The 17,181-nt window shown below is 34.7% G+C and overlaps 1 protein-coding gene across 1 annotated transcript in view; it reads left to right on the top strand.

The window, feature by feature from the left end:
- TAF2 (TATA-box binding protein associated factor 2) overlaps positions 1-17,181 on the top strand; it is a 100,218-nt gene that overhangs the window by 67,085 nt on the left and 15,952 nt on the right. Inside the window, exons 18-20 of the mRNA XM_044684195.1 lie at positions 904-1,043; positions 7,364-7,433; positions 15,753-15,862. Of these exons, the coding sequence (XP_044540130.1) occupies positions 904-1,043; positions 7,364-7,433; positions 15,753-15,862 (320 nt within the window). The remainder of the gene's footprint in view (positions 1-903; positions 1,044-7,363; positions 7,434-15,752; positions 15,863-17,181) is intronic.

Below are 17,181 nucleotides of genomic sequence, written 5' to 3'. Positions count from 1 at the left end.
TATGAGATTTCTAAAGTAATATTGTAGTTGCTGATTAAAAAATATTACAGCTTAAGTCAAAATGACTTTTGGCAGCTTTATTTAAAAAGAGGTGGAAAGAGTGAAAGTGGAAAAATGTAGATAAAGAGACAGATTCTAATAAGCCTACCAACCCTTCTCCTGAGAAGCCAGACTCAGCCCCAGCAGGGCTTCCCCAAGACTCTGTCTCCACAAGGATTTTCCTGGTAATCTTCAACCAGAAGTCCCAGTTGTGTCTTTAGCCAGGGTTCCACCGATGCAGCCTCCTCTAAAGGCAAGGCAGGAATCTCCAGAACCAATCTTTCCAGAAGCCAGGAAAGGTAGGCCAGCTACTCATCCAGCAAGCCGACGACACAGGATCCAGGGAAAGAGTCTCCTCCTTCAGTCCCGCTCATTGACGCAGAAAGCCAAAAGATGAACTACAAAGGAAAAGAAGTTCAAAGGAGAAGTCCCTTGGACAGGAAAGTCGGGACTTTTTATAGTCCTTTTCCACGTTACTTCCTGTCCCTTCTCCACTTTACAAGAACCAATTGCAGTCTTTCAGTTTGCCTAGCACTGCCCAGGGGCAGGGCACTGGCTTCTGGAGTTGTCACTCACTCTAGCAAGTGACTTGTGAACTCTCATACTAGTGACTGGTAAGGTACTAAGTAGGGGTACTTAAGTTTTGATTGATTAACTTAAAGTTGCTAATTGATAGACAAAATTTGATTCACTCTTCACAAAACTTAACTTCTAAACAACTTTTGCAATTATTAATATAATTAAAGCATGCTTTGATGAAATTTTATGACAGTGTAAAGTTAAAATATTAAGAATAATTTCACTTGGAATATTTTTTACTTTGTCTAAAGTTTCTTGAAGATTACTGATGGTTTTTCCTCCTAGCTGTCTGAGAGCCATCCGGGTACTCCAGAAGAATGGACATGTGCCAAGTGATCCTGCTCTCTTTAAGTCTTATGCTGAATATGGTCACTTTGTAGACATTCGGATAGCGGCTTTGGAAGCAGTTGTTGATTACACCAAAGGTAATGTTTATAAACTTTATGTTTATTACATTCAAGAACAAACATAAATAGATAATGCTATCAGTCTTTTTTCATTGGCTACAAGATAGTTATTTAATAATTCTTTTTATATTAAAGTGCAATTTCAGAAAACTGACTCAGTTCTTTTGTTTATAGTAATATTTTTTCCCAAAATAAAATTTCATTCAGATCTTGAATCTTTATAAGCATTACCAAAAAGGAAAGAATTAAGATTATAGATAGCTTTGTCTTTTTCAAGAGATTAATGTGATCCCATTGGTCTAACTCTTAATTATGTTCTTTCAAGTTCCATAGTGTGTGAAAGAATATTTATTACCCAACTTCTTCATTGTACATATGGGATATTAATCTTTTTTCCCAGGGGAAAAATTTATTAAAAAAAGGGGACTGGTTTATTTCTTTTTATCAGTTATCAAACTCTGTCTTAAGCTTTTTTCATAGGTGTGAGTAATAAAATAAATCTCATTCATTATGGGAAGGTTTTACTTCCATCTAAAGGAAGTCCAAACTGGAAGCCATGAAACACTTAGATTGTTGATAGCTTTTAAAAGGATAACATTGCTAAGTGCATTATTTTCATTATTATTTGGAAAATAAAAAGTAAGCTTAGGGTAGAGGGTGGGGCACATCTTTGTAGCTTATTAACTTTTACCAGGAATCATTAAAGTCTATGTAATATTGTTCTTAGATTCTGATATCTTGGGAGACAAAAATGACCTAAGAAATTCTGAAAGTTTAAAATTTGAGACATTGAACTCTTGTAATTTGAGATACCTATTTTGCCAAACAAACCTTCCTGTTGGCTATTACATTTGCCAGAAGTCTGGGCAACTGGAAGCACTTGTCCAAACTCATAAAAGATGCAGTGTATCAAAGGCCAGACTTGTCTTTGGCCCTTAAAGTGGTATCTAGTTACCACATAAAACTTTAAGAATAAGTTAAATGCATTAATATCAAAGACATTTAAGTTTCAGCTGGAACAGATGACATTACAGGGCAGATGTCAAAAGAACCCTAAAATATTATATTTCAAACAAGACAGCTTTAGGAAATGAAACAGACTTTTGTTTTTATGAAACAACAGTGTTTCCTTGTTAGTTACCTGACACTGTTTATATAGATAGCTCATTAACTAAAAGGTCTATCTCACAAGCAAGTTGTCATATTGTTAAAATCTATTTTAATAGTAATATCAAGAAAATTGGGAGAGAAAAGACATTTCAAAATATGGTAAAGGACTCATTTAAAAAGTTTTTTTTCCATAAAATAATAGATAATTGTTTAACTTCTTAGTTGCCTATAACAGGTTGTCAAGGTAATTTTCATTTGGTAGCTTGCAATTGAGAATTAAGATTTGTTTGCTTGATAGTTTTTAAAATAAATCTTTTTGCTACCCATACACTAACCTCCCTTACTTGTGACATTCTTGTCCACATATCCTGTTCTATCCTGCTCTCCGTTTGAAAAAAATTGGAAGTGTATTGCAATTTTTAAAAGAACAATAATGTCAAAAGAATGGTTTCCTTTAAAGCATGGCTATAAACTCATTAGTTTAAACAAACTATCTTTCATTTAATTTATAGATACTTAGAGTTCAAGAAATAATTCAAAATATGTTTTATCCTTTAAGTGACCAGATTAAAAATCAATCAAATAAGGCAAAATTCCTAGACAGTACTGCCATCCACATATCATCTGCCCCATATATTATAACCTAGATGTTTCATAATCTAAGCTAAAAGATGCTTTCAAAATAACTTCTAAATTTTTGTTTCTCTAATGCTACCTTATATCCAGATATGATGTTACAAATGCATTTTATCCTTGATAACATCCTTTAAGAGCAAAAAATGTGTTTGTAAACCCCTAAAAGGAAAATATCAAGTCATTGTCATCTTGACTTCCTATTTAATTCCATGGAGATAAGACATGATGATAATGAAGGATAGCAATTATATAGCACTTAACTATGTGTCAATGCTAAGTGCTTTAAGTTATTATCATTAGATTTTCACAACCCTGGGAGGTAGATACTTTTATTATTCCCATTTTACAGTTGAAGAAACTGAGACAAAAAGAAGCTAAGTGATTTGCCCAAGGAGGTGAGATCAGATTTGAACTTAGGTCTTTCTAACTCTAGACCCCAGTGCTCTACCTACTGTTCTATCTAGCTGCCTCATTGAAAGCTGAATGTTATAAGTACAAAGCAAAGGGCTTATGTAGCAGTTTGAAAAGGAAAATTCCAGCTCTGAAAGTTTGGTAAGGTTTCATGGGGAGACCCTGAATTGAGCTATAAAAGAAGGAAGGATTTCCACCAAACCAGGGTTAGATGAGATCCTTTCCATTTTTGGGGGACAATGTGAATAAAAATATGAGAGGAAATAGGATAGTAACTAATAACATTTGTGATCCATTTAAAATAGGAGAATCATTTATAATTAGCTGGAAAGCTAAATTGGAGATAGATTATAGAGGTCTTGAGGGTCAGAATAAGGAGTTCATTTTATACTTTGTAGATGGTGAAGGGTTGTTTTTTTTTTTCTTTTTTTTTTTTTAAACCCTTAACTTCTGTGTATTGGCTCCTAGGTGGAAGAGTGGTAAGGGTGGGCCATGGGGGTCAAGTGACTTGCCCAGGGTCACACAGCTGGGAAGTGTCTGAGGCCGGATTTGAACCTAGGACCTCCCGTCTCTAGGCCTGGCTCTCAATCCACTGAGCTACCCAGCTGCCCCGATGGTGAAGGTTTTTGATGGAAGTGATTGATCAAAGGAGTTTATTAGGAGGCTAATCTGAGCAGTAGTGAAAAGAATAGATCGATGAGACTAGAGGTATGAAGAGCTGTTAGATTCCAGCAGTTTTGTAGATGAAGAGTAATTAGGGCCTGAAACCTGGGTAGTTGCAATATAAATGTAAAAGAAAAGATAGACATGAGAGATTGTAGAAATAAAAGTGACATAACTTGATAGCCGATACAGAGAATAAGGGCAAGGGAAAGAGTCAAAGATGATTAAATGTATAACAGCAAGTTACCTGATTCTTGCTTCACTAAGAAGTGAGTGTTTCTTATTGCCAGGAAAGAAAGTGTATATTGAATAAAGAAAAGAGGGGACCTCTAACAGACACTTGGGGATCACCCACATTTAATGGTTTGATATAATATGATAGGAGCTTGCACCAAGGGATATATCTTTATAAGACATTCCATTCACAAAATTCTGTCACCCTTTTCTGACAACTTATGTTAACACATTCTACTAATATCATATAGGTTATTATTTGATTAATATAGACTACCCTTGATGATAGCCTTGTTTAAAAAACATATATATATATATAATTGTTTTTAAGGGTTAGTGTGAAAATTTCCACTATTCAAAAAAATTTATTTTTGTAATAAAGATAAGAATATGATAGCTTGTTGGCTGATTTAGTACATTATGGATAAAAACTAATGTTTTCAAAGAAAAGAATAGGATAGTGTCAGTTCCGAAGCTTTTGAAATTATTAATTGATAGGATTATAGATTTTAGAGCTAGAGGGGATCTTAGTTCTACAACATTCCAATCTGTTTGTTTTATAAATTAAGAAGATTAGACTAGGAGAGGTTAAGTAACCTGCTTAATGCCATACAGGTAGTAAGTAGAATTATGATTTCAATGTGTGTCCTCTATAAATCACTTGCTTTTGCTACTAGTTTAAAGTATAAAGAAAGGGACATTATATGGTATGATGCTGGTAGTGATGGTTTTTTAATTAATCTGTGTATTAAGCACATACTTATCAATAGAAGATTGTTAATATTTATAGCTAATTGACCCATGAGAACAATATATTTTTAATTTAATTGTAGAATTTATTTAAAATTATGTTTCCTAAAAATTTCATATGCCAGACATTCTAACATGGAGCTATTTGAATTAATTAAATCTGTAATACTGGACTAAGAGAAGATAATTAGGGAGAGACATGCAGAAGGGAAAAAACCAATCTCATGAGGTATCTTGGGTGAAACTAAAACCCATTGACCTGTTGGTTGAAAAGGTTATGATGAATAAGCATGAAATAAAAAGCTGAACATATCTCTTCACACAACCACCAATTAGTGTTTTGAAGTAAAAAGATATTTATATTTGTAGTTCAACTTCATCCTTCATAATCTTCTTACCCAATGTTCCTGTTTAGGAAAGCAATACCCTGTAGCAATGTTTCAATTTCTCTTTCCTTCAGACCCTCCAGCTTCCAGAGAAGAACAGTAATAAGATAAATGTGATAATTTTTAAATGGTTAATACTTTCTTTAAGTGAGAGCAGAATAATTGAAAACTTAAAATTAAATTGACATGTAATTTGTCCAACTGCATATGATTAACGATTTATTAAAATGATTAATTTGTTAAACAGCATTTAAAATTAGCAAAATTAGGAGAGAGAAATAAATGCTAGGGTTCAGAATATAGGATCATAAATTGAGAAGCAGAATGGAATAAAGATGGCATTTACAACCCCTTTTAACAGATGAGGGAGTAAAGGCCAGAGCTGGGTAAGTAACATGCCTGAGGCCATACAGGTGGTCTGAGGCAGAGCCAGGCTTTGAACCCAAGCCTTCTTACTCCAAAACCATTGTTTTTTCCATTCCATTATACTGCCTCACCAATGAGGAAATACAATTCTAAAAAGGAAAAAAAAGATTTTCAGAGTTGCGAAGCAGTATTGCTGGAAAGCTAAACAGAAATAGTAAGTGAAAAATTACATTAATATAAACATGAGGGTGTTCTCATATGATTGGTGTGATTTAATGACTGCACTTATTTGATGATATATAAAATAATTTTCAAGTTTAGAAAAGGAAGAAGCCCAATCAAATGAAAAAATAAAGGCCACCATAACCCTGATGATTTGAGAAAGGAATTGAGAATGAATATTTGTGGTATAGGTAAGACAAAAATTTCTCCTCTAAAACTAGAAATAGAGGCAACAGAGTGCCCCAGGAATCTGTAACATGTTCTATCAATTACTTGGATGAAGATGTGGATGGAATAGTTAATCAAATTTTCAGATGTCTAAATTTAAGGGACTTGTTAGCACAATGAAAGACAGAGTTAGGATCCTAAATCAGAAAATCAGTTTCACAAGTACAAGATAAGATAGAAGCATCATAGGAGAGCAGTTTATCAGAAAAAGACTGAGGGTTTTTTTTTTAAAGGACTTGAGTAAAATAACTACAACCTCAACATAAACTGGCAGTGTGATATGAAGTCGGTAAAAGCAACTGCAGCCCCATTGTATTCTTTCCTTATTTGATGAAATTAGAAGTTAATTGTTTAGTTTAATATCTCACTTTAGAAAATACATGAATAAATTGGAGATTGGCTAGAAGTGGGCATTTTGTATGGTAAAGTGCCTCAAATTCATGGCATATTCAATTAAACATTCTCCTGAATGACTGAAGTCTTTGATGAGATTTAATCTAGGGGAAAGGGGATTTAAGACACAGAAGACACCAGAAAAGATCTATTTCTTTTTTGGTCCCAGAGTACAGAAGTAGGAACAATGACCAGAATCATGATTTAAGCCAAATTTCCTGAAAAAATTTGTTTTTATGCTAAAAACTGTCCAGAATTGGAATCAGCAATTGGTAATTATTTTTTATGCCATTGGAGGGTCTTAAGCAGAGGTGGGACAGCCACTCATCATAGATGTGGTTATGGGGATTCTTTTTCAGTTTTGGAGGAGGCAGCCATTGGAAGTTGCTTCCAATTGGTGGATTCTGTGGTTCTATGAAATGCAACCTACAAAATCTGAAAGACTTGTTGAAAGCAGTATGAAGTACAAAAGATTTGTCACTACTCTTATTATCACTATTCTCATTTATCACTGTGAGTGATTAGTACAAAATTCTAGTCATTTTCTTGATTTACATTTTCTTATTCATTTAACAAACATTTATCAAGTGCCTTTTTCCTAAATGTTATGCAAGGATGAGGGCAAAGATGTCAAAAAGAGCAACTTTCACTTTGCTAGTCAAGTTTCTATAACAGTTATTCATGTGCAAGCTTACTTAATCCTCTACTAAACCCTCCAACAAAAAAGTTCATTAGTGGGAAATAGCAAGTACAAATGTATAAATATAATTCAGACTAGACTTGAAAAGTGTGAAAAGAAATGTACAAAATGTTAAGGTAATTCAGAAGAAGGAAAATTTATTTCTCCAGGGAAGGAGATAATTTTAAGATAAGTCTTGGAAGGAATTTATTCATTAAATTATAACTTGCTGTTAATTATTGTAATTTTTTTGTTCACAGTGGATAGAAGTTATGAAGAATTACAGTGGTTGCTTACCATGATTCAGAATGATCCTGTACCTTATGTAAGGTTAGTTTATATTTGTTACATGTGACACTTTGAATTTATAAATAAATCTTAAGTGGATCAGAAAAATTTTAGACAACTTAAAAAGAAGCCATTTTATGATTTTGGAAAATTATGAATTATATGAATTCTGTACTTGTCTTTTTTTAATGATTTGTATTTGAGCAAATCCTAAAAATTCATTTGCTAATTAATATGCAATGGGAGCTCTTTCTCCTTCCCCTGTGTGGGATAAATGGGTGGGGTAGGGTACCCCATCCTTGCACTCAGTGTGCAGGTGGGGCCTGACACTCCATCTCAAAAAGGTTTGCCATCACTGGACTATAATGTCCTTTTGTTTAAATTTTGTTTAAAGTGAGAGGCAGTGCTGCATAGGAGTACCAGCTTTTGAGTCAGGAAGTTTTACCTCTAGTACTTACTGGCTGTTTAATCAGGGCAAGTCACTTAACCCATCAGTGCCCTTATAATTCTGAAAGACTATATAAATTATAGACCTGCATTTGTGTATGTTTCTATACCAGGACTTCCCTACACTGATAGAAGCACAGGTCTAGACCAAAAAAAAATTTTTTTTAAGGTAATTACTAAGAGTTGTGTTTTGTTATATACAATTTCATCATGTTTAGCTTATCATGTGCCACAGTTTTACTTTTCTCCTTTCATCCTATCGTTTTCTTCTTTTCTCTCCCTCTTATCCCAGAGGGTACAGAGAAAGAAAAGAGCACTCTGGATAGACCCTTGGGAGTTCCTACAGTGAAGGGTGCCAGATGTGCATTATGGTCCATCACCAGAGATTGAAAAGAAGTGGGTCACGTAGGGTAAAGGAGATCCAAGAGAGAATTGTGTCATAAAAACCCTAGAAAATAGTTTCTAGGAAGGAAGGAGTGGACAGTAAGGTCAGATAGGTAGGGGTAGGGGAGTGGGAATAAGGCAGATAAGGACTGAGAAAAAGCCATTGAATGCAGAAGTTAAGAGTTATTTGGTACTCTTGAAGAGAACAGTTTTAGGGGAATGGTGTCCAGGCTAGTCATCTTTCATTCTTTGTGTGGCTTTACATCCAATTCTCTGGGATTTCACCACCCTTTCTTAATTGTTTGTTTCATGTGGAAGTTCCTCTGTATCTAGCAGCCTTCTTACCTATTCCTGTTCATTTTGCAGTTGAGAGAACTGAGGTAAAGGGTCTTGTTGAGGGTCACATAGCTATATTTGAAGCTGTATTGAACTCTTTTCAACTCAATAGTGTTGAGTAATTGGGTATTACAATGAGGAGTAGCTGCTTAGCAACCATTACTAACGTTGGAGAGATTAGTTTCATTTGGATGATCATGTTGATATTTAGACTGCAGAGTTAAAAGGAAAGAAAGTGGAGGTATATATAGATTTTTGCAAAGACGTTAGCCATGAAAGAGTAGAGATATAGGACGTTAACTAGTGGAGATGGATAAATCAAGAAATGATTTTTTGAGGATGGAAGAGACTGTCTTTTTTTATAGTCAGGAAGGAAACAGCCAGTAGACTGTGAGAGATTGAAGATTAGTAAGACAATGGAGCTGATAGAAGGGACTTTTTGCATAAAAAGGTGGGATGAATGGGATCACTTTTGTTTGTAGAGGGATTTGCCTTGGCTAGAATAAGGACTGCCTCTTTATGTCAAACAGGCTTAAAGGAAGATAGGAGAAAAGTAAAATAAATAACTGAGTTATCTATTCTAAAAAGACCTCAACTTTTTCAGTGAAACAAGGCAGTGTTCTCAGCTGAGAGAGCTGGGGAAGGGAAAACATAGGCGATATGAGTAGAGATGAAGGTTTGTGGCAAATAGGATGGTAATTTAGGGAGGTTGTAAAAGGATTACCTTGCCCCAGTGAGGGCTCAGTCAAGATTACCTAACATAAATCTGTCCTCAGCATGGCTTCATGGTTGGTTGCACATTATTGGGAGCAAAGACAATAGGAGTAATCCAAGGCTGAGGTGGGGCAGGACAAGAGCAGAAATACAATAAATGAATAGTACATTGTTGAAAAGGTTCACCAAGGGCTATAGAGGAAGAAAAGTAGAAGATAGCCAATAGAGGGGAAGAATTGAGGTGTTGAGTAATTGGGTATTATGATAAGGACAAAGATTAGAATTGCAAGGCAGTAGGAGTGGTCCAGTGACAAGATTGTATCATAAAAGAGAACTTCAGAATTCATGAACCTGAAAATATTGCATTGTGGGTGATGGCAAGTTCAAGGGTATGACCATCTCTGTATGTAGCTGAGGTGGAGGCACAATCATAGGAAATGAGTAAATTGAGGAACTGGGAAGTTAGTGTGTTTAAAAGACTATCATTATTAGGTATGTTGAAAGTTCCCTGGTTTGAGGGCAAAAGTTGAGGACAAGAGAAAGACTGAATCAGACACTGAACTCATTGACAAAGGAAGAAGAGAATTCTGGAGTTTGGTAGGATACAACTACCATCATTTTGATTGGGTGATTGATATTGATTGAACCTCAAAGGAGATGAGTTTCCTGAGTAATAATAGAGAGACTGGGAGTGGCAGGAGAATAAGGAATATTCCAGTTTCTCTACCTTTACTAGAACAAATTGTGGGATATAAATGAAAGTATAATTTGTGCTTGAAAGAGAGTCCATGTCATCAGGAGGGAAATAAGGCTCAGGGAGTATAAATTAACAATTTTTAAATGAAAGTAAGTTTGTTATCTATGGATGGTGATTTGAGAGACCACAGTGTAAGGGAAGGGGTGGGTAGCTTTTGAGTGGGCATTTATATTTCATATTTTCCTTCTTTTTGATTCCCTGCCCTTTTTTTAGGGTAGGATGATGAGAGCTGTGCTCAGCACAAGTGCTCTAGGTTTTATGAAATTTTCTTTCCTTCTTATCTTCACTATCTCCTTCTCTTTTCCCTTCTGTTTTCCTATTTTAGCACTTACAAATAGCTAGTAACTATATCTCTGTCTAGTTTATGAGTCTAGATTTGAACTCTAGGTTTTGCTCACACCAGGTTCAGCACTCTATCCACTGTACCACCTAGTTGCTCAGCAACTGTTGGTAATATACATAGTGCTTTAAGGTTTGCAAAGCACTTTACTAATAATATTTATTTTATCCTCACAACAACTCTGGGTGGGGTAGGTGTTTTAATTATTCATATTTTTACAAAACTGAAGCACAAGGAGGAAACTAGTCTATGGTACCTAGTAAGTATCTAAGGCAAGATTTGAATCAAGGATTTCCTAATTCTGGGTCTAGCTCTATCCACTGTGCCGCACAACTACCTCCCTTCCTTGGAGCTATTCAAATAAAAATAAGGTTTAGATGTTACCCACTCTACCTATCCCTTTCTCCTTGTTTGTCTAGAGGTACAATAGCATCTATCTTATGGGTTGGTTGCAAGGATCAAATGAGTTAAAATATATAAAATACTTTGCAAACCTTAAAACCATACAAATGCTAGCTATTATTATTTTTTAATTTTCAAATTTAATTAATTAATTTAGAATATTTTCCCATGGTTACATGATTCATGTTCTTTCTCTCCCCTCTGCCCCTTCCCATAACTACTTTTATTTTTGTCTTTTACTTGTACATCCCAATTTTACTCTTTCCCCTATTCTTTTTTCCCCTATCTCCATGTGTATGCCTTTCCCTTCCTCTTCTGCTATATTATTTTGAGATCATCAAAATCTAGCAAAACTTCTCTTAGTCCATCTATTTTAATTTAGCTCCCTCTTTGCCTTATGATGATATAGTTCCGAGAGGATACTTGTATTATGTCTTGCATTAGAATGTAAATACTTCATCTTTATTTAGTCTTATGATTTCACACTCATATTTACCTTTTAATGTTTCTCTTGATTCCTATGCTTGTATTTCAAAGATTTATTCAGCTCTTCTCTTTTCATGAATAAGTCTTGAAAGTTCTCTATCTCATTAAAAATCAATTTTTTCCCCTCTCATATAATATGCATTTTTTCCGGGAAAAATTTTTTTTTTGTGGTAAACCTTTATCATTTGGTTTTTGGAATATTACATCTCATATTCTCTCTTTCTTTATAGTGGTGCCTGCTAAATCTTGCTGTGGTATTTCAGTACTTGAATTTATATTTTAGGCTGCTTGCAGTATTTTTTCCTTTGACCTGGAAACTCCGGATTTGGCTATCATGTTTCTAGGAGTTTTCTTTTAAAGATTTCTTTCAGGAAGTGACTTATGGATTTTTTGGGGGGGGGGTCTGGTTCCTAAAGATCTTGACAGTTTTGTGATTTCTTGATATATGTATATGATCTTTTTTTTTTAAATTTTTTTTTATTTTAAACCCTTAACTTCTGTGTACTGACTTATAAGTGGAAGAGTGGTAAGGGTAGGCAATGGGGGTCAAGTGACTTGCCCAGGGTCACACCGCTGAGAAGTGTCTGAGCCCAGATTTGAACCTAGGACCTCCTGTTTCTAGACCTGGCTCTCAATCCACTGAGCTACCCACTGTCCCCTTATGATTTTTTGACTAGAGGTGGGGTTAATCATTCATGACTTTTAAATCATCTCCTTTATCTGTTCCATTCTGTTTTCAAGGATTCTTGTTACTTGGGTAAGGTTTTGTATTTGTTTTAAACTATTAATTCTCTTTCCAATTTTTCCTCCACAACTTTAATTTTCTTTTCCAATTCTTCTATCATTCTCATTTAATTTATTACATATAAAAAAACAACTTGTAATCTCTTGGTTAATTTCTTCTAGAAACCAATTGATCTTGTGCCTATACTCTTTTTCTTTGAAGTTTTGCTTGCAGGTGTTTTGGAATTATTTTTCTCTAATGAATTTTTTTCTTAGATTTCTGTGGCTTAATAATAGCCCCTTACCTTATTTTGTTTACTTTTTTTTCAAGTGTTGTTTCCTAGATGAGGACTTTGTGTTCGAGCCAGGCTCTGAACACTTCTGAAGAACCTGTCATGCGTGACCTTGTATGATCTTGGCCAGTCCTATCTATTTCCGCTACCTTCTTTTAGCATTGCATTTTGTATTTTTTTTTTAAAAAATCTAATCAATTAAATAACTAATAAAGTTAGACTATTTTTCCATGGTTACATGATTTGTACTCTTTCCATCCTTTCCCCCTCCCTTAGCCAATGAACAATTTACCTGGGTTTTACATGTATCATTGATCAAGACCTATTTCCATATTATTAATATATGCATTAGAGTGATCATTTAAAATCTACATCCCCAATCATATCCCCATCAAACCATGTGATCAAGCAAATGTTTTTTCTTCTGGGTTTCTGCTCCCACAGTTCTTCTTCTGGATGTGGGTAGTTTCTTTCTCCTAAGTCCCTCAGAATTGTCCTAGATCATTGTATTGCTGCTAGTAGAGAAGTCTATTACATTTGATTGTGCCACGTTATATCAGTCTCTGTGTACAATGTTCTCCTGGTTCTGCTCCTTTTGCTCTGCATCAATTCCTGGAGGTCGTTCCAGTTCACATGTGTTAAAGGCAAGAGAGCAAGGTTTCTAAGTAGATCAGAACTGACAGTCCTCTGTGAGCCAGAACTGAACATTTCATTACCAGGGAGACCAGGACAGAGAAAAGGAAGGAGCACTGACAGGGGCTTTTGCCTCTGGATCTTGAGAAAGCAGGATGTCTGTCTCTGAGGCAAGGACTCCTGGCAGTTGTCTACTGACAGTTGAGTTGTAGAAAACTGTTATCTAATTATTTTGGAAGTTAGGTAGTTAGTGAATCATTTATAGATAGAGCATGTTAGAGTAGGCCTGGTGTTTGCCAGGCAAGAAGAAACTGTTCTCAGAAGATAGAGGTAGGTTATTAGAAATTTTAGATAGTATTAGGAATTTTAGATATAGTTACAGGGTATAAGGATAATAATCTCTCTTCTCTCTTTTCTCTTTTCTATCTGTACTTCTTTCTCAAATTAAACTAAGTGTTTTCATTCAAACTGCTCTCCTCACTTTTGTCGAACTCCTACCTTTAACCCTTAAGGACACATGGAATTCTTTCAGTTCATTATTCCTTTTAGCAAATAGTATTCCATCACCAACAGATTCCTCAATTTGGTTAGCCATTCCCCAAACGAAGGGCATCCCTTCATTTTCCAATTTTTTGCCACCACAAAGAGCACGGCTATAGATATTTTTGTACAATTCTTTTTCTTTATTATCTCTTTGGGGTATAGGCCCAGCAGTGGTATGGCTGGATCAAAGGGCAGATTGTCTTTTAAAGCCCTTTGGGCATAGTTCCAAATTGCCTTCCAGAATGGTTGGATCAATTCACAACTTCACCAGCAGTGTATTAATGTCCTAATTTTGCCACATCCCCTCCAACATTTATTACTTTCCTTTGCTGTCATGTTAGCCAACCTGCAAGGTGTGAAGTGGTACCTCAGCGTTGTTTTGATTTGCCTTTTCTCTGATTATAAGAGATTTAGAATACCTTTGCATGTGCTTATTGATAGTTTTGATTTCTTTATCTGAAAACTGCCTATTCATGTCCCTTACCCATTTATGATTTGGGAAATTTTTTTATATTTGGGCTATATATATATCATATATTTGGGCTTAATTTTTTTTTATACAATTGATTTAGTTCCTTATATATTTGAGAAATTAGACTGTTGTCAGAGGTGCATTTTGTATTCTTCAAGAACAAGGTCATTCAGGCCAAAAAGTTGGTATACTTTAGGGCTTCCCATGGATTCTGATAAAAGGACTTGATCTGACTGCTGCCCTCCTGAACTTTCCAGTCTCCAGACTTGGATTAGGCTCTAGACAACAGTACTGTAGACTTGCTCCTGGGTGAAGTCTCATGCATCAGCATGTCAGTTAGGTGGAAGACTTTATAGATTCAGGGTGGGCTAATAGCACATCCAGTCTTCATTCTTTCTGAGTGAGAGAGGCAGTAAAGAGAACTCTATGCTCATAGGCTGAATCTGATATGCCTTCTTTGGAATAGACAGTGCTAAGGTTCTGTTTTACACTGAATCTAAGATCTTCCTCTTTGGAATTAGAGTAATAGTGATTTAGCTCTTATGCCCAGGGGGCTGAGTTTGAGTTCCCATTCCCCTGTCTGGGATTAGAGATAGCCCTGTGGCTCTGTTCTTATTCTCATGTCTGAGTCCATGATCTTGACTTACACTTCTTTCACGGTTCCATGGTTCCATAGTTCCTTCTTGTCTGTGCATTAGTTTTGTTTAATTAGATTAAGTTGTAGCTGTTTAATTGCATGTTTTAACTTATTTTTATTCTTTAATTTCACTTAATATTGATTTTGATCTTTGTCCCAATTATTGTACAGACAGTACTCTAGACAGCTGAATCAGAATTGATTGTCACATCAAAATCAGTCTTGTTTTTCTGTAATGTTATTTTGTTATTGTTTTGCCCAGTTTCTCCTAATTTTCTTTTTGAAGAAAATAATCATGATATATAGATATGAAGCTTTTGCATTGATTGTAAGCCTTCGACTTTCTAGTTTCTTAGTCCTATGCCACATTTTCTAAAATATTTTTTTCATGGCTCCTTATATTTATCTTTGCACTATAGTCTTCAGGTATTAAAGTTTATGTTATATCAGTTTGGAGATTCTTACCATGTTCTTTGTAATGCTTTTTTACTTCTGATTCTATGATTCTTCATTTTCTGTCATAGATAGCACAAAAGTTGTCATTATTATCATGCTGATAATTTTTTAAATAGCTGTCATAGACATTGCACTATGAATTGACCAAGTGATCCTTTTAAATAATACTTCTTTTTGCCTTTGCACACACAGGAAAACCAATTCCTTTATTTGCTTTTGTAAGGAGAGCCTTTGAGCCATCCTTTCAAAGGAAGGTTCTAAGGATCATTCATTTTTAAAATGCCAGATGTGATTTTTTTTTACTCCATGCTAATTTATTAGTAATTAGGCAAGAATTTCACATTTAGAATGTAAATAGTTAAGCTAATTTTCATGGATGATCTAAAAACTGTTATTCTTAGTACTCTCTACCCTCTTTTTCTGTGACTACAACCATCACTACAGAAATAGAAAGGGGCATAGTACTGAGACCATCTTATATTTTTCTTTGTTTCATGGGTTACTGTGACCACATAATTTAATACCAAGTATTCAATACCTTGGTGATGAGCCTCTCCACACTTACCTAGACTGATCCTAGAAACATTTCCAACATTGTGTATATAATCTGCTAGATTCTGTAATTACACTACTGTACCTTTTAGGAATTTTAAATCATTTACATGCCATAGTTTGAAGTAAGACTTCTGTGAAGGCCTGGCTCTATTCAAAATTTCTTTTTATTTCATTTTAACTCAGGCACAAGATTTTAAATATGTTGACTAGGAACCCACCATTCACCAAGAACATGGATTCTCCCTTATGCAATGAAGCACTGGTTGACCAACTTTGGAAACTTATGAATTCAGGTGGGAGCAAATAGCTCTTCTTACTACTACTATTTAATGTGTATTATTAACCCTTTTCTCTTCTGACCTGTTTAGAACTTACAGCTAATTTCCATTACTTTTTAAGAGTTGAAGAAATTTGGGATTCTTTATTTTTTTCAAAATATTGTTGCCAACTTTGGTCAGTACAGTTAATGGAAAGATCATATAAACTGGAAATAGAAAAGTCTCAATTCTTCTGCCTGTTCTTTTTAAAAGGCAATGAACCTTTTTAGTTTCCTCATCTGCAAAATGGGTTTAATATTACTCTGTACTTCTCACAGAGTTGAGAATAAAAAGAAATAATATATGTGCAAGAGTTGGTAAGGGGGAGCTTTGTTCAGATGCAGCTTACTACTAATTGTTAAAAGTTATGTATTATGAATTTGGAATTAGATATTGATTCAAATGATTAACAAAAATTAGATTTAGATTGTTAGGTATATGTGATTAATGGGAAGAAGATCTACATTAAGAGAGCAGCTCATTCATTTATTAGATAAATCTTGGGAAGGTCACTGAAACTTAGATAATATATATAGATATACTTTGATATCTGCAAAAACCATGGGTGGTACTATGTAAAGGGTACTGAACTTGGAGTCATAGGACCCGAGTTCACATTCTGATTGCTACCTATTGAGCCCTTTTCTATATAGAGTAGACTGTCTGTGTATCTTTACTTGTTTTTCATTATTTAGGTAATTTTATCTTTTACTCTCTAGTCATATTTTAATAACTTCTGGCAGATGACAAAAGATGACATATAAACACTTATTTAGGACATTGAAGGTTCACTGTTCTATTTACATCATTATTTGTTTTTTAAAGTTTTTAATTACACGGTAGTGGTTGGAATGAGTAACAACTTTTGATTCAGTTTAATCAGATTTGCCAGATGTTTGTATTGGGAAATAAACAACTTTAATGTTAGCATTAAAAAGCTTCAGAGCTCTTTTTTACCCTTTAGTGATAGAGATTGTAAAGTATAATAAAATCATGCCAATTCATGCTTTGGAAAGCTATGAATATAGGTGCCAACTGCAAAAAAAAAAAAGAAAAAGAAATTTTCAGATTTGCACTTAGCTTAAAGAAATAACAAGGTTACTACTGAAACCCAGTTTGTGATATTTGTCTGACATCTCCCTAAAAATTTTAGATTCCATTGGTCATCATGAGAGTATTGGCTTTCCACAACTACATCCTAAAAATAGATCAAGTTCTCTTCTTGGTAGCTGTTGATCTTACTTTCTCAGTAGTTATTACTCAAGGAAAGAGAAAGGAGTATATTTGTAGAAAAT

The sequence above is a fragment of the Gracilinanus agilis genome, chromosome 1 (genome assembly GCF_016433145.1).
Source record: "Gracilinanus agilis isolate LMUSP501 chromosome 1, AgileGrace, whole genome shotgun sequence".
Classification (NCBI taxonomy): Eukaryota; Metazoa; Chordata; class Mammalia; order Didelphimorphia; family Didelphidae; genus Gracilinanus; species Gracilinanus agilis.
The sequence above is the reverse complement of the archived record's forward strand: the minus strand, read 5'-3'. Positions and strand labels throughout refer to the sequence as shown.